Below are 26,405 nucleotides of genomic sequence, written 5' to 3'. Positions count from 1 at the left end.
CAGCCAGACATCGAACAGTTAAATCAAATGTCCCCAGTCCAGATATTACTACACAGCTCCTGACCCACCCCCAGCCGCACATGCGCAGTAGCTGTCTCAACTCGGGCTGGCTCACACTGGCTTATACAGAATTCCATTGACATTGCGTCTGGTGCCGAGTGTAAAGATGGCGATGTGGGTAGTGAGCAGTGTGAGGGGCGGCATGCGAGCCCTGTGCAGTGTGAGGGGCGGCATGCAAGCCCTGTGCAAAGCCGCACAACTACACAGACTTAGCCCAGTCACTGGCTGCTGCTTGTGGGTGTGTTTGGTCCGGAGCTTGGCTACAGGCTCTCAGCTGCTCTCCAGTGAGTTACTTTTCACTTATAGCTAGCGCTTCACAGATTTTGAAAAACTACTTTTGATGGTTAAACTGTAATATGAAATTCATCAGGAAAGAAATGGGAGCTCATGGGGCAGTTTTTATTTGAATACTATGTATAGCATGCCAAAACGCACTAAGCAGCACTGTGTATAATGACGCTTCTTCTTAGCAATAAAGTTATTTTAAAAAAAGAGCTCCACACAAGTAGTTGTGGCCTAAATGACATTGTCTGGCTGGGTTGCTAGGGAGCTGGATGAGCGGCCTTGGTAACAGAAATCGAACGTTCTAAGGTTCTATCCCATCCCGGTACCGTATGCGAAGTCCCTGTATTGTTTGTTTTATTACAGACATGGCAGCATTCCAAATCAAGGATGGGGAGTACACGGCTGGTGTATACATGCTGGTGAGAAACAAATGATGCCCGTGCTCATTTAACTATTTGTTCTTGGAGATAGACGATTACAAAATAAACAGATTGGATTAATAGCGAGGTGTACATGAAAGATTCATACCAAATGAGAAAAATAATGATTACCAGAGTTGCACAAAGAAAGCGACGGTGGAAAGGGATTAAGTAATGTTTCATGGTAGTCCCAGCTTTTGACTGTGGTTTTGGTGTATATAATGGGGGATGTCCTTTTTGCAGCCACAAACAAGGATCAAGGCTTAACTGCATCTAGATCTGGGAATTTTAGAATATTCAAAGATATAAATAAAATCCCTGGCAGTGAGAAGGTTAATTATATTGCATGGCATTAACAATGTGATCACTGCACATTCTTCTTGCTGCATGCATCCTATGGGAAAAAGCAAGTTCTCAATGTATACTTTAAGGGGTTCTCATTGGGTAAGCTTGGCACATCATCGGGCCTGTGGTCATCGTGGCCCCGAGGGGTGTGGCCTCTGCTGCGGCAGGCATCCCTTATTTTTCTGTATTGAAGGTGGCAACCCTACTTGTAACCCAACAGGAGTTAAACCTACAGTGCAAACTCGAAGGTAGTTATGAATATTTCACATTCCAATATTCTTCTTATATATATGTAATGTATTTTGTCAACTTTTTTTTAGCTCTAACCCTTTACGCAAGGTCTTCAGTCACACTAACCCCACAAGTGCAAATTTAGTTTGCGCTCGTGCGGTCACATTTACTTTCAACTTGTAATACGTGTGCAAGCGAACATGTGCGTAATATTTTAATATTGTGAGTGCATTAATGTTTAACATGCTACTTGTAATCTAGCCCAATTTTGAGTAATGACTACTAGAGACATTAAAATTTACTTGGAAGTAATAGAGCAAATAAAGAGAAGATAAAATATTCTTTGTAGTAATTTTACTACATTAAAAAAAAAATTGCAATATTATTTGTTTTGCCTGCTAAAGGCTTGAAATTTATAATATATATATATATATATATATATATATATATATATATATATATATATAGCGCTATGAACCTGGACAGTCCCAATTTATAATCAAATATACCAGTATAGTCCTATGTGTATAGGTCTCCCTTTATTTTCTTCCAGTGACACCAATGACAATGTCTGGAGGGAATTAGAGTTGTTTGATTCCACCTGCAGCCTATTCCCAAAGGTGAGAGAAGTCCCCCTGTAGACAGGGAAGCTCCTTGGGACAAGAAATTCTGAAACAGAAGAGGGAAGGGCGCACAGCAGAGAAAAACCCCCGGTGCAGCAAGGTCTACAATCAACGACGTACGTTTTGGCCTCTCTTGGGCCTCGTCAGTGAGGTGCAGTTGCATATGCATATATATATATAAAAAAACACACACACACTGTATATATGTGTGCGTGTGAGAGAGTGTACAATGTTTTTGTTGGAAGAATGTAATAAATAATACAAAACTTAAAAATGTACATTTTTTATTATTTAAGTTTTCATGATATATAAAGACAAAATGGCTTTATCGAGTTATCACTACTGCAATATATAATGGAGAAACTACCTTTTGTGGTACTGGTTGCAGGTATACAACTGAAATGTTTAGTAAGCAGCTAACAGTGTGTGAGATAATTATAGAAAAAAAAGCTTTAAGGCAGCTATAAAGTACCAAACAAATCTTTATCTTTAAGTGTTTAATATGAATGTTTTTCTCTTTTTAATAGCATGAGATGCTTTGATAATTCTATAATTATCCCTGATCTATTAGCTATACAAATCCCAAGCCCCATTTACCTATATCGTCTTTAAGGTCAATGTCAGCATTTGTAGGATTGATAACAGCCTCCACCTCAAATCCGGCTAAATTACTGATTTCACTGTGGATAAGGTTCAGCTGTAAAGAAAAGCATGAGGTGGGAAGTAACAGAGAGCAGCAGGGAGATCCCAGAAAAGCAGCGGAAGAGCAAGCGGCATAGCCAAAAGCAGGATCACTCAAAATTAAGAAGCAATAGAAAAGTGCAGGCAAAAAGCAAAATCAACTGTCAGTAAAGGTAAATAGATATAGTTAAGCAACCCACTCCCTAAAGCACAAGCAACAGGTGCATGCATCTATTAATATAAGACTGAAAGAAACACCTTCAACCATGTTCAACAACTTATGCTCTAATGATCCTGATATCCTCAACCAGCTGAAATCTGAATTAGAGTTACACAGTAAATGTGGTTACTTTGCTAACAAATACTTCATCAAATGATAACTGGTGACAGCTTGTTATTTCTAACAAATGTTGTGGTCTATTTCAGTCCATTAGCAGAGCCGTTAAAAGGGTCTTGAATTGCTTTATGCAGCATTATCAAGTAAGGGGCCATTTCCATCCTTAGAAAATATGACAAAATCCAGTTCTCAGTTTGACAGTAGTATTGCACTAACCTCACTAATACCCAGCACTGATTGGTATTTCAATCCAGAGAAAACAACAACTTTTTTTTTAATACTTCAACATCTTCATTTCTAAAAATTAAAATTGTGCGTGGTCAAATTGTGTATAAACATGAAATCATCTGGTTCAAGTCAAACAAAAAATAGTACTGCTCAAGCCAAACTTTTAAACAATTAAAATTATACACAACTTAAAGGGACATCACACTGCTGGGCACAACCAAAATATACTCGTTACTACCCAGCATGCTATTGTTGTATTTGAAACTCTCTTCAAAGCATTTCTGCCATCTTGGAGCTTAGGCATTTTCCCACCATGTGACAGAAGCAGTGAGGATTCATAGACTATCGTGCACTTTAGGTTATGCATAAAACAGAGCTGCATTGCTATATATTATTAATGTGGCATATTTAATATGTATGCAATGTAACTTTAAATCTGTTTATAAAAACAACAAAAACTTAAAATGACCTGCTCTATATTGTGTGTGCTAGATCGAGAGTCACATTATACAGCAGTGAAAAATCCTGCAACAACACTTATCTTCGAATGTTCACCACTTCTGTCACATGACACACAAGAATAAATAAGCTCCAAAATGGCAGCACCCAGCATGTAAATGCAGAGCTTAGAGAACTGACCTGCAAACACAGAATGTAAAGCAATGACATGGCGACTTGCAACCATCAGTTTAATGTCCTTTTAAATAGAAAGCCGCGTTAGTTTATTATTGACTAACTCAACATCAGTGCTGAAGCAGTAAGTTGTCAGGTTTTATCTATTTGCCCACATACTTTTGTGAAGGTCTGAAAAATCCTGCAATAAATATTGAAAAACCTTAGTATACTGCTTCTTTATATTTTTTTTCAAATGTTTATTTATATATTTATTTTACATCATTTACCTTAATAAAAAGGTTTTACTAATTCAAACAGCTCTTCTAACGGGTTGAAATAGCTTAGGAAGCCAAACTCACCAGTCTTATACAACGTTTTGAACAGCTCTGCTGACAGATTGGAATAATGGTCATGATTTGGAGTTAACTGTAAACTTAAGCTTTTGTCAAGAACGGATGCAAACATTAAACATTATTATATATACACTTTTTTCTACAGAGTCTGGATTTGCTTTATAAATAACTGATAAAAATAATATGCCATGTTACATATTCTAGTGATTATGGCTGGATATTATGACATCATTAGAACTGGTTATGTCATGTATATAGTTTAGGTAGAGTCATAGCAATGTGCTAGACACAGCTGGCTGAAGGTTGGTGGCATTACCAAGCTCTTAATGGCTATTGGAGGTGAGGAACTGATAGTAAGTTACACATTTTACGTATAGTCTTAGGAAAAAATGTAATCCTAGACAAACTGGGAGGAATCTACACCTTTAGAGGAACTGTGACCTAAGGAACAGCAGGCCAACAGTTTCTAATGTTAGTTATAAGCTATAAATAACCTTTTGAAGATAGAGGTTCATTTTTATATATTAATTATCTTGACAAATGTGTATGTTTAGAGTGAAACTCTTATGTCAATATAAAACCAACTGAAGCAGAGTTGTTAACCAATTTTTATCATCTATGAAATGTTTTTTTCCATATCATTTTTCATTTTTGGGGATTGTGCTGATTTATTTATTTTACATTAGGCATTTTGTTCTTTCAGTCTGAGTATTGGATTGTAGAAAATAGTTAAGCAATCAATGTATTATCATGTTTGCAAAACCTAGTGTAGTAGGACTCTTCTCTACTGATTGTACAGTTACAATAATCACAGAGGCATGTCAGAATTAACACTCTAATTTATAGAGTTTTCAGTGGCAATATTTACCTTGGCTATGATTGGAAAAAACATACCTTTTGCCCAAGGAAGAGGCTTTTGGTGGAAAGCACTGTGAAGCCATCTGCAGGTGGTCCATTTGTTGTACTGTCTGCACTTGCTGTTTTGCTGACATCACCTTGCTTCTTCTGGTCACACATAAAACCATTTGGAGATAAACAAAAATGCATGCAGACAACAATGTATAATACAAATGACACAAACAACCACAGTGCTCATATTTGCAGCAGCTAGCCTGTCTTTTAACTGTACATTTAGGGGCCGATTTACTATGATCATGTCTGCCGTACATCGCTCTAGTGAAATGCTTGTGCAATGCCGCTCCCTGCACATTCGAGGCCAATCGGCAGCTAGCAGGGGGTGTCAATCATGCCGATCGTATCTAAACGGGATTATTGCTGTCCGCCGCCTCAGAGGTGGCGGATAAGTTAAAGAGCAGCAGTTTTAAGACCGCTGCTTCTTAACTTATGTTACCAGCCCAGTCTGATACGCTTTCTTTTCATAGAACCTCGGCCGCACAAACAGGAGGCTTAGGTGAGTATTGTATTTGCTACAGGAGAACATGTAAAAAATTAGTTTAAATGTTCCAAGAATGGTCGGTATTTGTTTAGCGAGACAAATACCAAAAAGCATGGGCATTGAATATATTTATTTTCAAAAAAAGTATTTTGAAAATTCAAAACGAAATATTTGGCCAAACCAAAAATTTCGCCCATGCACATGTCTATTAAATATGATCTAATTTCTCATTTACTTGTTTTTGTTGTTTGGTGTGAGGGCTTCTATGATATACATAAAATTCTCCTGTTTGTATTTTTGATTTTGCCGCAGTCTCTATTGCTCATGATATTCTAAAATGATTTAATGTTAGGTAGTGAACACTTCTGCTTATGAGATGATTTGTTGATATTTAACCATAGAAATGGATTGAGATATTAAAGAAATTAAGATCAAAACTGGCCCTTTTTCCCTGACGAAGTCAAGTGTCGGTGACTAAACGCATTGTGGGCCGAGCACAGGGAGTCGTGGCATTTGTGCATTGCATTAAGTTGATACATTATTTAATAGCATGTTTGCTACATGTTGAGTGTTGCTAATTTGAATGTTGTGACTATGAGGCTCAGCATAACCTTTTTTGATACGAGTATCAACTGAAACCAAACAGGGTGAATGCTTGCTTTAGAGTAGGGTGCTTTAGCTAGAAATTAGCAGACTCGGTTCACCTATGATACTTGCAGGTAGGAGGACGCCTTAGAGCACCTTGAAATGCCTGTTAGCATGCATTATTGAGGAACTTCACATTCCACTAACCTTTATGTTGATCGAGCTGTGACTAATTTCAACTTTGTTTTTTGGGTGGCACACTTTTTAGCACACTCATTCCTTGGTTCTATGGTTAGTTTTGAACTTTCCTTGAATGGTGGGTCAATGTGGACAATGATTTATGATGATAGATTCCCTTTATACAGCCCTATCCATCCTCTCTATTTTTTGTAACAGTTCCATGGGTTAATAATAAAGATGTTTTTTTAGTGTTTAAATTCCACTACTTTTTACTTTGAAGTATAGAACTAGTGTGTAAATACCACTACTTTTTCCTGATTGCAAAACTACCTGCAGGTGGAGCCAGAGAGCTATCCATTGCAGGTAACAGGTCTCCAAAAACTTCAATGAATACAAAACTTTCTGGTCGTGCAGGAACAGGGAAACAAGCTGTGAATCAGGTGTCCCAGGATCAAATCCAGGCCTCCCACATTTTTTCTTTCATGATTTGGATAGAGAGTGGAATTTAAACACTAAAAAAACATCTTTATTATTAACCCATGGAACTGTTACAAAAAATAGAGAGGATGGATAGGGCTGTATAAAGGGAATCTATCATCATAAATCATTGTCCACATTGACCCACCATTTTAAATGACTTTACAATTTATTTCTATTATCTAATGTGTTTCATACTCTTTGTATCCTTTGTTAAAAAGTATACCTTAGTAGGCTCAAAAGCTGCTGATTGTTGACTACACATATATAATTCTTGTCATTGTCTTTCAGCTAGCTCAAATTAGTGAATTCTTGCTCCTTCAACAAAGGATAAAAAGACAATGAAGCAAATTTGGTAATAGATGTACACTAGAACGTTGTTTTAAATTGTATGGTCTATCTTAATAATGAAAGAAAAATGTTGGGTTTCATGTCCCTTTAAGAAGAAGCAGTCTATATGGAATACTGTCCACCAACACATTGTTAAATGGAGTCCAATGTTTTGATAAACTGATTTTGTTTTTCTTTCACAATGACAAATAATTCACTGCTGCAATATTAGCAAAAATACTTGTAGTAGAAGGTGGCAGAACCAGTGTCTGAATGCAATGCACTGAGTATATGTACATATACCCCTGAAATAGTATTACATGTTTCTAGGAGTATTTTTTTCTATACAAAAACAATACAATTCAATAAGATTCTGAAATATATTTGATATACAAAAAGGCAGAGTGTTTAATTGCAACATTTGTTTTCTCACCTACTGCATTCAAGTAATACAATAACACCACATTACAAATGGAATTAACTTTAAAATTCAAGTTGTATTCACTTTTTAATGTAGATTTGTTTTATATTTGTGAATACTATAGACAATAAAAACAGAATTTATGCTTACTTGATAAATTTCTTTCTCCTACGGTGTGTCCGGTCCACGGCTTCATCCTTACTTGTGGGAATATTCTCTTCCCCAACAGGAAATGGAAAAGAGAGCACAGCAAAAGCTGCCCATATAGCTCCCCCTTTGGCTCCGCCCCCAGTCATTCGACCGACGGTTAGGAGAAAAAGGAGAAACCATAGGGTGCCGTGGTGACTGTAGTGTATAGAAAGAAAAAATTTGGAACCTGACTAAAAAGCCAGGGCGGGCCGTGGACCGGACACACCGTAGGAGAAAGAAATTTTTCAGGTAAGCATAAATTCTGTTTTCTCCTACATTGGTGTGTCCGGTCCACGGCTTCATCCTTACTTGTGGGAACCAATACCAAAGCTTTAGGACACGGATGAAGGGAGGGAACAAGTCAGGTTACCTAAACGGAAGGCACCACGGCTTGCAAAACCTTTCCTCCGAAGAAGCATAAGTATCAAATTTGTAAAATTTGGCAAAAGTGTGCAGAGAAGACCAAGTCGCTGCCTTACATATCTGATCAACAGAAGCCTCGTTCTTGAAGGCCCATGTGGAAGCCACAGCTCTAGTAGAGTGAGCTGTAATTCGTTCAGGAGGCTGCCGTCCGGCAGTCTCATAAGCCAATCGGATGATGCTTTTCAGCCAAAAAGAAAGAGAGGTAGCAGTAGCTTTCTGCCCTCTCCTCTTACCAGAATAAACCATAAACAAAGATGATGTTTGTCTGAAATTTTAAAGCACGGACCACATCTAAATTGTGTAACAAACGTTCCTTCTTCGAAGCTGGATTCGGACACAGAGAAGGAACAACTATTTCCTGGTTAATATTCCTGTTGGAAACCACTTTTGGAAGAAAACCAGGTTTGGTACGCAAAACATAATTTATGTAAGAACTTACCTGACAAATTCATTTCTTTCATATTAGCAAGAGTCCATGAGCTAGTGACGTATGGGATATACATTCCTACCAGGAGGGGCAAAGTTTCCCAAACCTTAAAATGCCTATAAATACACCCCTCACCACACCCACAAATCATTTTAACGAATAGCCAAGAAGTGGGGTGATAAGAAAAAAGTGCGAAGCATAAATATAAGGAATTGGAATAATTGTGCTTTATACAAAAAAATCATAACCACCACAAAAAAGGGTGGGCCTCATGGACTCTTGCTAATATGAAAGAAATGAATTAATCAGGTAAGTTCTTACATAAATTATGTTTTCTTTCATGTAATTAGCAAGAGTCCATGAGCTAGTGACGTATGGGATAATGACTACCCAAGATGCGGATCTTCCACGCAAGAGTCACTAGAGAGGGAGGGATAAAATAAAGACAGCCAATTCTGCTGAAAATAATCCACACCCAAACAAAGTTTAAAACTTATAATGAAAAAAACTGAAATTATAAGCAGAAGAATCAAACTGAAACAGCTGCCTGAAGTACTTTTCTACCAAAAATTGCTTCAGAAGAAGAAAACACATCAAAATGGTAGAATTTAGTAAAAGTATGCAAAGAAGACCAAGTTGCTGCTTTGCAAATCTGAACAACCGAAGCTTCATTCCTAAACGCCCAGGAAGTAGAAACTGACCTAGTAGAATGAGCTGTAATCCTTTGAGGCGGAGTTTTACCCGACTCGACATAAGCATGATGAATTAAAGATTTCAACCAAGATGCCAAAGAAATGGCAGAAGCCTTCTGACCTTTCCTAGAACCGGAAAAGATAACAAATAGACTAGAAGTCTTTCGGAAATTCTTAGTAGCTTCAACATAATATTTCAAAGCTCTAACTACATCCAAAGAAAGCAATGATTTCTCCATAGAATTCTTAGGATTAGGACATAATGAAGGAACCACAATTTCTCTACTAATGTTGTTAGAATTCACAACCTTAGGTAAAAATTTAAAAGAAGTTCGCAACACCGCCTTATCCTGATGAAAAATCAGAAAAGGAGACTCACAAGAAAGAGCAGATAATTCAGAAACTCTTCTGGCAGAAGAGATGGCCAAAAGGAACAAAACTTTTCAAGAAAGTAATTTAATGTCCAAAGAATGCATAGGTTCAAACGGAGGAGCTTGAAGAGCCCCCAGAACCAAATTCAAACTCCAAGGAGGAGAAATTGACTTAATGACAGGTTTTATACGAACCAAAGCTTGTACAAAACAATGAATATCAGGAAGATTAGCAATCTTTCTGTGAAAAAGAACAGAAAGAGCATAGATTTGTCTTTTCAAGGAACTTGCAGACAAACCTTTATCCAAACCATCCTGAAGAAACTGTAAAATTCTCGGAATTCTAAAAGAATGCCAGGAAAAATGATGAGAAAGACACCAAGAAATATAAGTCTTCCAGACTCTATAATATATCTCCCTAGATACGGATTTACGAGCCTGTAACATAGTATTAATCACAGAGTCAGAGAAACCTCTTTGACTAAGAATCAAGCGTTCAATCTCCATACCTTTAAATTTAAGGATTTGAGATCCTGATGGAAAAAAGGACCTTGTGACAGAAGGTCTGGTCTTAACGGAAGAGTCCACGGTTTGCAAGAGGCCATCCGGACAAGATCCGCATACCAAAACCTGTGAGGCCATGCTGGAGCCACCAGCAGAACAAACGAGCATTCCTTCAGAATCTTGGAGATTACTCTTGGAAGAAGAACTAGAGGCGGAAAGATATAGGCAGGATGATACTTCCAAGGAAGTGACAACGCATCCACTGCTTCCGCTTGAGGATCCCTGGATCTGGACAGATACCTGGGAAGTTTCGTGTTTAGATGAGAAGCCATCAGATCTATTTCTGGAAGACCCCATATTTGAACAATCTGAAGAAATACCTCTGGGAGAAGAGACCATTCGCCCGGATGTAACGTGTGGCGACTGAGATAATCTGCTTCCCAATTGTCTATACCTGGGATATGAACCGCAGAAACTAGACAGGAGCTGGATTCCGCCCATACCAGAAATCGAGATACTTCTTTCATAGCCAGAGGACTGTGAGTCCCTCCTTGATGATTGATGTATGCCACAGTTGTGACATTGTCTGTCTGAAAACAAATGAACGATTCTCTCTTTAGAAGAGGCCAAGACTGAAGAGCTCTGAAAATTGCACGGAGTTCCAAAATATTGATCGGTAATCTCACCTCCTGAGATTTCCCAAACCCCTTGCGCTGTCAGAGACCCCCACACAGCTCCCCAACCTGTAAGACTTGCATCTGTTGAAATTACCTGAACTAAACGATGGTGATCTGTCCACCACGTCAGAGAGTGTCGTACAATCGGTTTTAAAGATATTAATTGAGATATCTTTGTGTAATCCCTGCACCACTGGTTCAGCATACAGAGCTGAAGAGGCCGCATGTGAAAACGAGCAAAGGGGATCGCGTCCGATGCCGCAGTTATAAGACCTAGAATTTCCATGCATAAGGCTACCGAAGGGAAAGATTGTGACTGAAGGTTTCGACAAGCTGATATCAACTTTAGACGTCTCATGTCTATCAAAGATAGAGTCATGGACACTGAATCTATCTGAAAACCTAAAAAGGTTACCTGAGTCTGAGGAATCAATGAACTTTTTGGTAAATTGATCCTCCAACCATGATGTTGAAGAAACAACACAAGTCGATTCGTATGAGATTCTGCTAAATGTGAAGACTGAGCAAGTACCAAGATATCGTCCAAATAAGGAATACCACAATACCCTGTTCTCTGATTACAGACAGAAGGGCACCGAGAACCTTCGTAAAAATTCTTGGAGCTGTAGCTAGGCCAAACGGCAGAGCCACAAATTGGTAATGCTTGTCTAGGAAAGAGAATCTCAGAAACTGATAGTGATCTGGATGAATCGGAATATGCAGATATGCAACCTGTAAATCTATTGTAGACATATAATGCCCTTGTTGAACAAAAGGCAGGATAGTCCTTACAGTTACCATTTTGAATGTTGGTATCCTTACATAACGATTCAATATTTTTAGATCCAGAACTGGTCTGAAGGAATTTTCCTTCTTTGGTACAATGAAGAGATTTGAATAAAACCCCAGTCCCTGTTCCAGAACTGGAACTGGCAAAATTACTCCAGTCAACTCTAGATCTGAAACACATTTCAGAAATGCTTGAGCCTTCGCTGGGTTTACTGGGACACGGGAAAGAAAAAAACCTCTTTGCAGGAGGCCTTATCTTGAAGCCAATTCTGTACCCTTTTGAAACCAAAGATTGTGAACGGAATTGATCCAAATTTCTTTGAAAAAACGTAATCTGCCCCCTACCAGCTGAGCTGAAATGAGGGCCGCACCTTCATGTGGACTTAGGAGCTGGCTTTGATTTTCTAAAAGGCTTGGATTTATTCCAGACTGGAGATGGTTTCCAAACTGATACCGCTCCTGAGGATGAAGGATCAGGTTTTTGTTCCTTGTTGTGACGAAAGGAACGAAAACGATTATTACCCTGGAAAGAAAGGGAAACCAGAGTAGACTTAGAAGACATATCAGCATTCCAAGTCTTAAGCCATAAAGCTCTTCTAGCTAAAATAGCTAGAGACATATACCTGACATCAACTCTAATGATATCAAAGATGGCATCACAAATAAAAATATTAGCATGTTGAAGAAGAATAAAAATGCTATGAGAATTATGATCTGTTACTTGTTGCGCTAAAGCTTCTAACCAAAAGATGAATCTGCAGCAACATCCGCTAAAGATATAGCAGGTCTAAGAAGATTACCTGAACACAAGTAAGCTTTTCTTAGAAAGGATTCAAGTTTCCTATCTAAAGGATCCTTAAGGAAGTACCATCTGCCGTAGGAATAGTAGTACGCTTAACAAGAGTAGAGACAGCCCCATCAACTTTAGGGATTTTGTCCCAAAACTCTAATCTGTCAGATGGCACAGGATATAATTGCTTAAAACGTTTAGAAGGAGTAAATGAATTACCCAAATTATTCCATTCCCTGGAAATTACTTCAGAAATAGCACTAAAGACAGGAAAAACTTCTGGAATAACTACAGGAGATTTAAAAACCTTATCTAAACGTTTAGATTTAGTATCAAGAGGACCAGAATCCTCAATTTCTAATGCAATTAGGACTTCTTTAAGTAAAGAACGAATAAATTCCATTTAAAATAAATATGAAGATTTATCAGCATCAACCTCTGAGACAGAATCCTCTGAACCAGAAGAACCATAATCAGAATCAGAATGATGATGTTCATTTAAAAATTCATCTGAAAAATGAGAAGTTTTAAAAGACTTTTTACGTTTACTAGAAGGAGGAAAAACAGACATAGTCTTCTTAATGGATTTAGAAACAAAATCTCTTATGTTATCAGGAACACTCTGAGTATTAGATGTTGACAGAACAGCAACAGGTAATGTAACAGTACTAAAGGAAATATTATCTGCATTAACAGTTTGTCATGACAAAACAGTACAAACAACAGCTGGAGGAACAGATACCATAAGTTTACAGTAGATACACATAGCTTTGGTAGCTCCAGCCCCAGGCAGCGATTTTCCAGAAGTATCTTCTGACTCAGTTTCAACGTGGGACATCTTGCAATATGTAATAGAAAAAACAACATATAAAGCAAAATTGATCAAATTCCTTAAATGACAGTTTCAGGAATGGGAAAAAAATGCCAGTGAACAAGCTTCTAGCAACCAGAAGCAATAAAAAATGAGACTTAAATAATGTGGAGACAATAGTGACGCCCATATTTTTTTAGCGCCAAAAATGACGCCAACATTATTTGGCGCCTAAATGCTTTTGGCGCCAAAAATGATGCCACATCTGGAACGCCGACACTTTTGGCGCAAAAGAACGTCAAAAATGACGCAACTTCCGGCGACACGTATGACGCCGGAAACAGAAAAAAAAAAATTTGCGCCAAAAAAGTCAGCGCCAAGAATGACGCAATAAAATGAAGCATTTTCAGCCCCCGCGAGCCTAACAGCCCACAGGGAAAAAGTCAAATTTTTAAGGTAAGAAAAAAAAATTGATTTATTCATATGCATTATCCCAAATATGAAACTGACTGTCTGAAATAAGGAATGTTGAACATCCTGAGTCAAGGCAAATAAATGTTTGAATACATATATTTAGAACTTTATAAAAAAGTGCCCAACCATAGCTTAGAGTGTCACAGAAAATAAGATTTACTTACCCCAGGACACTCATCTACATGTTGTAGAAAGCCAAACCAGTACTGAAACGAAAATCAGCAGAGGTAATGGTATATAAATAAGAGTATATCATCGATCTGAAAAGGGAGGTAAGAGATGAATCTCTACGACCGATAACAGAGAACCTATGAAATAGACCCCGTAGAAGGAGATCATTGAATTCAAATAGGCAATACTCTCCTCACATCCCTCTGACATTCACTGCACGCTGAGAGGAAAACCGGGCTCCAACCTGCTGCGGAGCGCATATCAACGTAGAATCTAGCACAAACTTACTTCACCACCTCCATAGGAGGCAAAGTTTGTAAAACTGATTTGTGGGTGTGGTGAGGGGTGTATTTATAGGCATTTTGAGGTTTGGGAAACTTTGCCCCTCCTGGTAGGAATGTATATCCCATACGTCACTAGCTCATGGACTCTTGCTAATTACATGAAAGAAAACAACCTTATCTGCATGGAATACCAGATAGGGTGGATCACACTGCAAAGCAGACAATTCAGAAACTCTTCTAGCAGAAGAAATAGCAACCAAAAACAGAACTTTCCAAGATAGTAACTTAATATCTATGGAATGCAAAGGTTCAAATGGAACCCCTTGAAGAACTGAAAGAACTAAATTTAGACTCCATGGAGGAGTCATGGGTCTGTAAACAGGCTTGATTCTGACTAAGGCCTGTACAAATGCTTGTACATCTGGCACTGCTGCCAGGAGTTTGTGTAACAAAACAGACAGAGCAGATATCTGTCCTTTTAGAGAACTCGCCGACAACCCTTTATCCAAACCCTCTTGGAGAAAGGAAAGAATCCTAGGAATTTTAATTTTACTCCAAGAGAATCCCTTGGATTCACACCAACAGATATATTTTTTCCATATTTTATGGTAAATTTTCCTAGTCACAGGTTTTCTGGCTTGGACCAGAGTATCTATAACTGAATCTGAAAACCCACGCTTAGATAAAATCAAGTGTTCCATTTCCAAGCAGTCAGCTGCAGAGAGACTAGATTTGGATGTTCGAATGGACCTTGTACTAGAAGATCCTGTCTCAAAGGTAGCTTCCATGGTGGAGCCGATGACATATTCACCAGGTCTGCATACCAGGTCCTGCGTGGCCACGCAGGAGCTATCAGAATCACTGAGGCCTTCTCCTGTTTGATCCTGGCTACGAGCCTGGGAAGGAGAGGAAACGGTGGAAACACATAAGCTAGGTTGAACGACCAAGGCGCCACTAATGCATCCACTAGTGTCGCCTTGGGATCCGTGGATCTGGACCCGTAGCGAGGAACCTTGAAGTTCTGACGAGACGCCATCAGATCCATATCTGGAATGCCCCATAATTGAGTTAACTGGGCAAAGACCTCCGGGTGGAGTTCCCACTCCCCCGGATGGAAAGTCTGACGACTCAAATAATCCGCCTCCCAGTTGTCTACTCCTGGGATGTGAATTGCAGATAGATGGAAGGAGTGATCCTCCGCCCATTTGATGATCTTGGATACCTCTCTCATCGCCAAGGAACTCTTTGTTCCCCCCTGATGATTGATGTAAGCTACAGTCGTCATGTTGTCCGACTGAAATCTTATGAATCCGGCCTTCGCTAGTTGAGGCCAAGCCCGGAGCGCATTGAATATCGCTCTCAGTTCCAGAATGTTTATCGGGAGAAGAGACTCTTCCCGAGACCATAGACCCAGAGCTTTCAGGGAGTCCCAGACCGCGCCCCAGCCTAATAGACTGGCGTCGGTCATGACAATGACCCACTCTGGTCTGCGGAAACTCATTCCCTGAGACAGGTGATCCTGAGTCAACCACCAACGGAGTGAGTCTCTGGTAAACTGGTCTACTTGAATCTGGGGAGACAAGTCTGCATAATCCCCATTCCACTGTTTGAGCATGCACAGTTGCAATGATCTTAGATGAATTCGAGCAAAAGGAACCACGTCCATTGCTGCAACCATTAGACCTATTACTTCCATGCACTGAGCTATGGAAGGCTGAGGAATAGATTAAAGAACTTGACAAGCATTTAGAAGCTTTAATTTTCTGACCTCTGTCAGAAAGATCTTCATTTCTACAGAATCTATTATTGTTCCCAGAAAGGGAACCCTTGTAGACGGGGACAGGGAACTCTTTTCCACGTTCACCTTACATCCGTGAGACCTGAGAAAAGCTAATACAATGTCTGTATGAGCCCTTGATCTTGAAAGGGACGACGCTTGGATTAGGATGTCGTCTAGGTAAGGTGCCACTGCAATGCCCCTCGGTCTTAGAACCGCTAGAAGGGACCCTAGCACCTTTGTGAAAATTCTGGGAGCAGTGGCTAAACCTAACGGGAGAGCCACAAACTGGTAATGTTTGTCCAGAAAGGCGAACCTTAGGAACTGATGATGATCTTTGTGGATAGGAATATGTAGGTACGCATCCTTTAAGTCCACGGTAGTCATGTATTGACCCGAACGATTGAACGATGGAACTCTGAGGAATTTGTTTAGAATTTTTAAATCCAGAATTGGTCTGAAAGTTCCCTCTTTTTTGGGAACTACAAACAGGTTTGAGTAAAACCCCCGACCTTGTTCCACTGTTGGAACTGGGTGTATCACTCCCATCTTTAAAAGATCTCCTACGCAATGTAAGAAAGCCCGTCTCTTTATCTGGTATGAAGATAAGCGAGACATGTGGAACCTTCCCCTTGGAGGAAGTTCCTTGAACTCTAGAAGATAACCCTGAGAGACTATTTCTAGTGCCCAGGGATCCTGAACGTCTCTTGCCCAAGCCTGAGCAAAGAGAGAAAGTCTGCCCCCTACTAGATCCGGTCCCGGATCGGGGGCTACCCCTTCATGCTGTCTTGGTAGCAGCAGCAGGCTTCTTGGCCTGTTTACCCTTGATCCAGCCTTGCATTGGTTTCCATGCTGGCTTAGCCTGGGAAGCGTTACCCTCTTGTCTAGAGGCTGCAGAGTTAGGAGACGGTCCGTTCCTGAAGTTGCGAAAGGAACTAAAATTAGATTTGTTCTTAGCCTTGAAAGGCCTATCCTGTGGGAGGGCATGGCCCTTTCCCCCAGTGATGTCTGAAATAATCTCCTTCAATTCTGGCCCAAAAAGGGTCTTACTTTTGAAAGGAATATTAAGCAATTTTGTCTTGGATGACACATCTGCCGACCAAGATTTTAGCCAAAGCGTTCTGCGCGCCACAATTGCAAAACCTGAATTTTTTGCCGCTAATTTCGCCAATTGCAAAGCGGCATCTAAAATAAAGGAATTAGCCAACTTTAGTGCGTGAATTCTGTCCAAGACTTGCTCATATGGAGTCTCCTTATTGAGCGAATTTTCTAGTTCCTCGAACCAAAAAGACGCCGCCGTTGTGACAGGAATAATGCATGAAATTGGTTGGAGAAGGAAACCTTGCTGAACAAATATCTTTTTAAGCAATCCTTCCAATTTTTTATCCATAGGATCTTTGAAAGCACAACTGTCCTCAATGGGAATAGTCGTGCGTTTGGCCAACGTAGAAACTGCCCCATCAACCTTAGGAACTGTTTACCATGCGTCCCTTCTGGGGTCGACAATGGGGAACATTTTCTTAAATATAGGAGGTGGGACAAAAAGGTATACCTGGCTTCTCCCACTCCTTAGTCACTATGTCCGCCACCCTTTTGGGTATCGGAAAGGCATCAGCGTGCACAGGGATCTCAAGGAATTTGTCCATTTTGCACAATTTCTCTGGAATCACCAAAGAATCACAATCATCCAGAGTAGTTCGCACCTCCTTAAGCAGGGCGCGGAGATGTTCTAACTTAAATTTAAACGTCACAATATCAGGTTCTGCCTGTTGAGAAACTTTTCCTGAATCGGAAATTTCTCCCTCCGACAGACCCTCCCTCACTGCCAATTCTGACTGGTGTGAGGGTATAACAGATAAATTATCATCAGCGCACCCTTGCTCATCCTCTGTATTTAAAACTGAGCAATCACGCTTTCTTGGAAATGCTGGCAGTTTGGATAAAAGATTAGCTATAGAATTATCCATTACTGCCGTTAATTGTTGCATAGTAACAAGCATTGGCGCGCTAGATGTACTAGGTGTTGCCTGCGCGGGCATAACTGGTGTTGACACAGAAGGAGAGGATGATGAACTATCCCCACTACCTTCATTTGAAGAATCATCTTGGGCAATCTTATTAAATGTGACAGTACTGTCCTTACTTTGTTTGGACGCCACGGCACAATTTTCACATACATTTAAAGGGGGAACCACCTTGGCCTCCATACACACAGAACATGTTCTATCTGAAGGTACAGACATGTTAGACAGACTTATACAGGGTATTAATGCAATAAAACCGTTTTTAAACAAAACCGTTACTGTCTCTTTAAATGTTAAACAGAGCACACTTTATTCCTGCATGTGTGAAAAACTATGAAGGAAATATCCGATCCTTGCAGTTTGTAACCCCTTAAATGAGCAAACTGGAGCTATTTGTTCAATTTAGCAGTTTAAACTCACTACAGTCTCTGCCACAGCCTTTGCTGCGGCTTTACCTTTCCTTGGGGGTTATTCACCACAGAAATAAGCCTTCTAGAATCGTTTTTTATGGCCACAGGACCCTCTCACATGAAGCTGCATGCACTGCTTTCAGAAGTAACTGCGCAATTAAGGCGCGAAAATGAGGCCTCCTCCCTCTGCATACCAGAGTGAAGGGCCCTTCCTGACAAGATTAGGTGTCTAAACGACTGCCAGGCGAATAAAAAACGTTCCCAAAGTGTTTTCAAGTTCCAAAACACTCCAAAAGACATATAAATATTGTATAAATCAATCGATTTAGCCCACAATAGTGTCAACCAGTATATAGCCCATTAATAAGCCTTCATTCTGTTATGAGTCTAAGAAAAATGGCTTACCGATCCCATAAGGGAAAATGACAGCCTTCTAGCATTACTATGTCTTGTTAGAAAATGGACTAGTCATACCTTGAGCAGAAAAGTCTGCAAACTGTTCCCCCCAACTGAAGTTCTCTGGGCTCAACAGTCCTGCGTGGGAACAGCAATGGATTTTAGTTACTGCTGCTAAAATCATACTCCTCTTTAAACAGAACTCTTCATCACTTTCTGTTGTAGAGTAAATAGTACAAACCGGCACTATTTTAAAATAACAAACTCTTGATAGAAGAAATAAAAACTACAACTAACACCACATACTCTTTACCATCCCCGTGGAGATGCTACTTGTTCAGAGCGGCAAAGAGAATGACTGGGGGGCGGAGCCAGAGGGGGAGCTATATGGGCAGCTTTTGCTGTGCTCTCTTTGCCATTTCCTGTTGGGGAAGAGAATATTCCCACAAGTAAGGATGAAGCCATGGACCGGACACACCAATGTAGGAGAAATACATTTAAGTGGTAATAATTGTATACAAAGTCTTGCTGTGATGAAAAACAAGAAATAATGTTAAAAAGGAATTAGACACTCATTCATATCCAAATCAACAAGTAATTATTCTTGCCTTCTACTCCTAAGAAACAAAAAAAATATAACAACTCTCTAAAGTAAGCTCCTGATTCAAAAATATTTTTTTTCTATACAAGGGACATTACAGACATGATAAGGCTGCTCATTTCTCCAATAAGCTTTATTGAATTGTTTAAAAAAAATATGAAGGATAAATTATTCCAGTCTAATTAGTATACTTAAAGGGACACTGAGCAACAAAAAATTATTTAGTGATTCAGATAGCGCATGCAATTTTAAGCAACTTTCTAATTTACTAATATTATCAAATTTTCTTCATTCTCTTGGTATGTTTATTTGAAAAGCAAGAATTAAAGTTTAGATGCCGGCCCATTTTTGGTGAACAAACCTTGCTGATTGGACAACACCAATAAATAAGTGCTGTCCGTGGTTCTGAACCAAACATTTGGTGGCTCCTTAGCTTAGATGCCTTCTTTTTCAAATAACGATAGCAAGAGAATAAAGAAAAATTGATAAGAAGTAAATTAGAAAGTTGCTTAAAATTGCATGCTCTATCTGAATCATGAAAGAAAAAAAATTGAGTTCAGTGTCCCTTTAATAATTTAAGTAATTTATTGGAAAATAGTTCAAAAACAAAAAGTCAAATCAATTAACATACCTTGGATTTTCTCACCACTTTTTTGGCTCCTGGTTTCTTTGATACAATTTTTGGCAAAGTTTTAGATTTTTTAGCAGGCGGAGGAGTAATGATGGCTTCCAGTTTACCTTTGGTTCCACGCTTTTTTGCCAACAGTTCTGGGTGAATATTTGGCAAAACACCACCACTCGCTATTGTGACACCTTTCAAAAGCTAGATAAAAAAAATAAATGGCCTATGTAATGTCAGATAAAAAGTTTTATTGATATTTAAAATATAGATGGCTCAGGTATAACACTAAACAGTTGTATAGAAATTACTATATTAATCACTGAAAATACAAGGTAAGAACCATCAGAGTAGTTTACCCTCGTTTTGCAAGGTACTTTTTCTTTTATAATATTTTCCTTTCAGTTCCTAGAGATCAACTAAAAAAAAACAGATGTCAGTATGTTTGGTTTTAAATAATTTTAGGGATACCGATACATGTTTTGTAGAAATAACTTCAATACTAAATAAAATATTTTATGTTAGAGAAATTATTTTGCTTGATAATACAGATTCCCTATTACTACTCGAAAATACTACTCACTTTGTTTATTTTTTCACTTTATGTATAAAAATGATTTTTCCATTTTCTCTAAACACTTCAAATTATTTCAATACAATATTAGAACAGTGCGACTGTAGGCCATGACAGTAGTGTGAAATTTGTTGGACAATTGCAAAATATTCAGTTAGGTCCATAAATATTTGAAAATTTATTAAGTAATAATTATTTTATCTGTTTAGAAGTATATAAGTAACATAATTTATGCTTACCTGATAAATTCCTTTCTTCTGTAGTGTGATCAGTCCACGGGTCATCATTACTTCTGGGATATTACTCCTCCCCAACAGGAAGTGCAAGAGGATTCACCCAGCAGAGCTGCATATAGCTCCTCCCCTCTACGTCACTCCCAGTCATTCGACCAAGGACCAACGAGAAAGGAAAAGCCAAGGGTGAAGTGGTGACTGGAGTATAAATTAAAAAATATTTACCTGCCTTAAAAACAGGGCGGGCCGTGGACTGATCACACTACAGAAGAAAGGAATTTATCAGGTAAGCATAAATTATGTTTTCTTCTGTTAAGTGTGATCAGTCCACGGGTCATCATTACTTCTGGGATACCAATACCAAAGCAAAAGTACACGGATGACGGGAGGGATAGGCAGGCTCTTTATACAGAAGGAACCACTGCCTGAAGAACCTTTCTCCCAAAAATAGCCTCCGATGAAGCAAAAGTGTCAAATTTGTAAAATTTGGAAAAAGTATGAAGCGAAGACCAAGTTGCAGCCTTGCAAATCTGCTCAACAGAGGCCTCATTCTTGAAGGCCCAAGTGGGAGCCACAGCTCTAGTAGAATGAGCTGTAATTCTTTCAGGAGGCTGCTGTCCAGCAGTCTCATAAGCTAAACGAATTATGCTACGAAGCCAAAAAGAAAGAGAGGTAGCAGAAGCTTTTTGACCTCTCCTCTGCCCAGAGTAAACGACAAACAGAGAAGACGTTTGTCGAAATTCCTTAGTTGCCTGTAAGTAAAATTTTAGAGCACGGACTACATCCAGGTTGTGCAGTAGACGTTCCTTCTTCGAAGAAGGATTTGGGCACAAAGAAGGAACAACAATCTCTTGATTGATATTCCTGTTAGTAACTACCTTAGGTAAGAACCCAGGTTTAGTACGCAGAACTACCTTATCCGAATGAAAAATCAAATAAGGAGAATCACAATGTAAGGCTGATAATTCAGAGACTCTTTGAGCCGAGGAAATAGCCATTAAAAATAGAACTTTCCAAGATAACAACTTTATATCAATGGAATGAAGGGGTTCAAACGGAACGCCCTGTAAAACATTAAGAACCAGGTTTAAACTCCATGGTGGAGCAACAGTTTTAAACACAGGCTTAATCCTGGCCAAAGCCTGACAAAAAGCCTGGACGTCAGGAACTTCTGACAGACGTTTGTGTAACAGAATGGACAGAGCTGAGATCTGTCCCTTTAATGAACTAGCAGATAAACCCTTTTCTAAACCTTCTTGTAGAAAAGACAATATCCTAGGAATCCTAACCTTACTCCAAGAGTAACCTTTGGATTCACACCAATATAGGTATTTACGCCATATCTTATGGTAAATCTTTCTGGTAACAGGTTTCCTAGCCTGTATTAAGGTATCAATAACTGACTCAGAAAACCCACGTCTTGATAAAATCAAGCGTTCAATTTCCAAGCAGTCAGCTTCAGAGAAGTTAGATTTTGATGTTTGAAGGGACCCTGTATCAGAAGGTCCTGTTTCAGAGGTAGAGACCAAGGTGGACAGGATGACATGTCCACCAGGTCTGCATACCAAGTCCTGCGTGGCCACGCAGGTGCTATTATAATCACTGATGCTCTCTCTTGTTTGATTCTGGCAATCAATCGAGGAAGCATCGGGAAGGGTGGAAACACGTAAGCCATCCTGAAGTCCCAAGGTGCTGTCAGGGCATCTATCAGGACTGCTCCTGGATCCCTGGATCTGGACCCGTAACGAGGAAGCTTGGCGTTCTGTCGAGACGCCATGAGATCTATCTCTGGTTTGCCCCAACGTCGAAGTATTTGGGCAAAGACCTCCGGATGGAGTTCCCACTCCCCCGGATGAAAAGTCTGACGACTTAAGAAATCCGCCTCCCAGTTCTCCACTCCCGGGATGTGGATTGCTGACAGGTGGCAAGAGTGAGACTCTGCCCAGCGAATTATCTTTGATACTTCCATCATAGCTAGGTGATGTTGTCCGACTGAAACCTGACGAACCCCCGAGTTGTCAACTGGGGCCAAGCCAGGAGGGCATTGAGAACTGCTCTCAATTCCAGAATGTTTATTGGCAGGAGACTCTCCTCCTGACTCCATTGTCCCTGAGCCTTCAGAGAATTCCAGACGGCACCCCAGCCTAGAAGGCTGGCGTCTGTTGTTACAATTGTCCAGTCTGGTCTGCTGAATGGCATCCCCCTGGACAGATGTGGCCGAGAAAGCCACCATAGAAGAGAATCTCTGGTCTCTTGATCCAGATTCAGAGAAGGGGATAAGTCTGAGTAATCCCCATTCCACTGACTTAGCATGCACAGTTGCAGTGGTCTGAGGTGTAAGCGTGCAAAGGGTACTATGTCCATTGCCGCTACCATTAAGCCGATTACCTCCATGCATTGAGCCACTGACGGGTGTTGAATGGAATGAAGGGTGCGGCAAGCACTTTGAAGTCTTGTTAGCCTGTCCTCTGTCAGGTAAATCTTCATTTCTACAGAATCTATAAGAGTCCCCAGGAAGGGAACTCTTGTGAGTGGAACGAGTGAACTTTTCTTTTCGTTCACCTTCCATCCATGTGACCTTAGAAATGCCAGTACTAACTCTGTATGAGACTTGGCAGTTTGAAAGCTTGAAGCTTGTATCAGAATGTCGTCTAGGTATGGAGCTACCGAGATTCCCCGCGGTCTTAGTACCGCCAGAAGAGCACCCAGAACCTTTGTGAAGATTCTTGGAGCTGTAGCCAATCCGAATGGAAGAGCCACAAACTGGTAATGCCTGTCTAGGAAGGCAAACCTTAGGTACCGGTAATGATCTTTGTGAATCGGTATGTGAAGGTAAGCATCTTTTAAATCTACAGTGGTCATGTACTGACCCTCTTGGATCATAGGTAAAATTGTCCGAATAGTCTCCATCTTGAACGATGGAACTCTTAGGAATTTGTTTAGGATCTTTAAGTCCAGGATTGGTCTGAAAGTTCCCTCTTTTTTGGGAACCACAAACAGATTTGAGTAAAACCCCTGTCCCTGTTCCGATCGTGGAACTGGATGGATTACTCCCATTAACAAGAGCTCTTGTACGCAGCGTAGAAACGCCTCTTTCTTTGTCTGGATTGTTGACAACCTTGACAGATGAAATCTCTCTCTTGGAGGAGAGTATTTGAAGTCCAGAAGGTATCCCTGAGATATCTCTAGCGCCCAGGGATCCTGGACATCTCTTGCCCAAGCCTGGGCGAAGAGAGAAAGTCTGCCCCCCACTAGATCCGATCCCGGATCGGGGGCCCTCAATTCATGCTGTTTTAGGGGCAGCAGCAGGTTTCCTGGTCTGCTTGCCCTTGTTCCAGGACTGGTTAGGTTTCCAGCCTTGTCTGTAGCGAGCAACAGCTCCTTCCTGTTTTGGTGCAGAGGAAGTTGATGCTGCTCCTGCTTTGAAATTACGAAAGGAACGAAAATTAGACTGTCTAGCCTTAGCTTTGGCTTTGTCCTGAGGCAGGGCATGGCCTTTACCTCCTGTAATGTCAGCGATAATCTCTTTCAACCCGGGCCCGAATAAGGTCTGCCCTTTGAAAGGTATATTAAGCAATTTAGACTTAGAAGTAACATCAGCTGACCAGGATTTTAGCCACAGCGCCCTGCGTGCCTGAATGGCGAATCCTGAATTCTTCGCCGTAAGTTTAGTAAGATGTACTACGGCCTCCGAAATGAATGAATTAGCTAGTTTAAGGACTCTAAGCCTGTCCGTAATGTCGTCCAGAGTAGCTGAACTAATGTTCTCTTCCAGAGACTCAATCCAGAATGCCGCTGCAGCCGTGATCGGCGCAATGCATGCAAGGGGTTGCAATATAAAACCTTGTTGAACAAACATTTTCTTAAGGTAACCCTCTAATTTTTTATCCATTGGATCTGAAAAAGCACAGCTATCCTCCACCGGGATAGTGGTACGCTTAGCTAAAGTAGAAACTGCTCCCTCCACCTTAGGGACCGTTTGCCATAAGTCCCGTGTGGTGGCGTCTATTGGAAACATTTTTCTAAATATCGGAGGGGGTGAGAACGGCACACCGGGTCTATCCCACTCCTTAGTAACAATTTCAGTAAGTCTCTTAGGTATAGGAAAAACCTCAGTACTCGCCGGTACCGCAAAATATTTATCCAACCTACACATTTTCTCTGGTATTGCAACTGTGTTACAATCATTCAGAGCCGCTAACACCTCCCCTAGTAATACACGGAGGTTTTCCAGTTTAAATTTAAAATTTGAGATATCTGAATCCAGTCTGTTTGGATCAGAACCGTCACCCACAGAATGAAGTTCTCCGTCCTCATGTTCTGCCACCTGTGACGCAGTGTCTGACATGGCCCTAATATTATCAGCGCACTCTGTTCTCACCCCAGAGTGATCACGCTTACCTCTTAGTTCTGGTAATTTAGCCAAAACTTCAGTCATAACAGTAGCCATATCCTGTAATGTGATTTGTAATGGCCGCCCAGATGTACTCGGCGCTACAATATCACGCACCTCCCGAGCGGGAGATGCAGGTACTGACATGTGAGGCGAGTTAGTCGGCATAACTCTCCCCTCGTTGTTTGGTGAAATTTGTTCAATTTGTACAGATTGACTTTTATTTAAAGTAGCATCAATACAGTTAGTACATAAATTTCTATTGGGCTCCACTTTGGCATTGCAACAAATGACACAGGTATCATCCTCTGAATCAGACATGTTTAACACACTAGCAAATAAACTTGCAACTTGGAAATACAATTCAATTAGAATAATATTAAAACGTACTGTGCCTTTAAGAAGCACAGAAGATCTATGACAGTTGAAAATTAATAAATTGAAACAGTTATAGCCTCAATCCTTGTAAACAACACAACTTTAGCAAAGGTTTAATCCCATTAGCAAAAATAACAAATTCTGAAAGCAGGAAACAAATTACAGAATAAACGTTTATCTCAGTCAAACTATAATTCTCACAGCTCTGCTGAGAGAAATTACCTCCCTCAAAATAAGTTTTGAAGACCCCTGAGCTCTGTAGAGATGAACCGGATCATGCAGGGAATACAATGAGTTGCTGACTGAAATATTTGATGCAGTAAAAGCGCCAAAAAAACGGCCCCTCCCCCTCACACACAGCAGTGAGGGAGAACAGAAACTATCAGAAAAACAGATTAAGCAACTGCCAAGTGGAAAAATAGTGCCCAAACATTTATTCACTCAGTACCTCAGTAAATGAAAACGATTTTACATTCCAGCAAAAACGTTAAACATAATCTCTAGTTATTAAACAGCTTTATGTATTTCTTACAGTGTAATTCTAGTGAAGTACCATTCCCCAGAATACTGAAGTGTAAAGTATACATTATATCGGTATGGCAGGATTTTCTCATCAATTCCATTGTCAGAAAATAAAAACTGCTACATACCTCTATGCAGATTCATCTGCCCGCTGTCCCCTGATCTGAAGTTTACCTCTCCTCAGATGGCCGAGAAACAGCAATATGATCTTAACTACTCCGGCTAAAATCATAACAAAAACTCTGGTAGATTCTTCTTCAAACTCTGCCAGAGAGATAATAACACACTCCGGTGCTATTTTAAAATAACA

At 40.1% G+C, this 26,405-nt stretch overlaps 1 protein-coding gene across 1 annotated transcript in view; it reads right to left on the bottom strand.

Annotated features, from left to right (window-relative positions):
- LOC128663062 (core histone macro-H2A.1) overlaps positions 1-26,405 on the bottom strand; it is a 136,087-nt gene that overhangs the window by 40,444 nt on the left and 69,238 nt on the right. Inside the window, 3 exon segments of the mRNA XM_053717203.1 lie at positions 2,561-2,660; positions 5,072-5,182; positions 20,008-20,199. Of these exon segments, the coding sequence (XP_053573178.1) occupies positions 2,561-2,660; positions 5,072-5,182; positions 20,008-20,199 (403 nt within the window).

Source organism: Bombina bombina, chromosome 6, assembly GCF_027579735.1.
Source record: "Bombina bombina isolate aBomBom1 chromosome 6, aBomBom1.pri, whole genome shotgun sequence".
NCBI classification, from domain to species: domain Eukaryota; kingdom Metazoa; phylum Chordata; class Amphibia; order Anura; family Bombinatoridae; genus Bombina; species Bombina bombina.
Note: the sequence above shows the minus strand (reverse complement) of the source record. Positions and strands in the feature narration are given on the sequence as shown.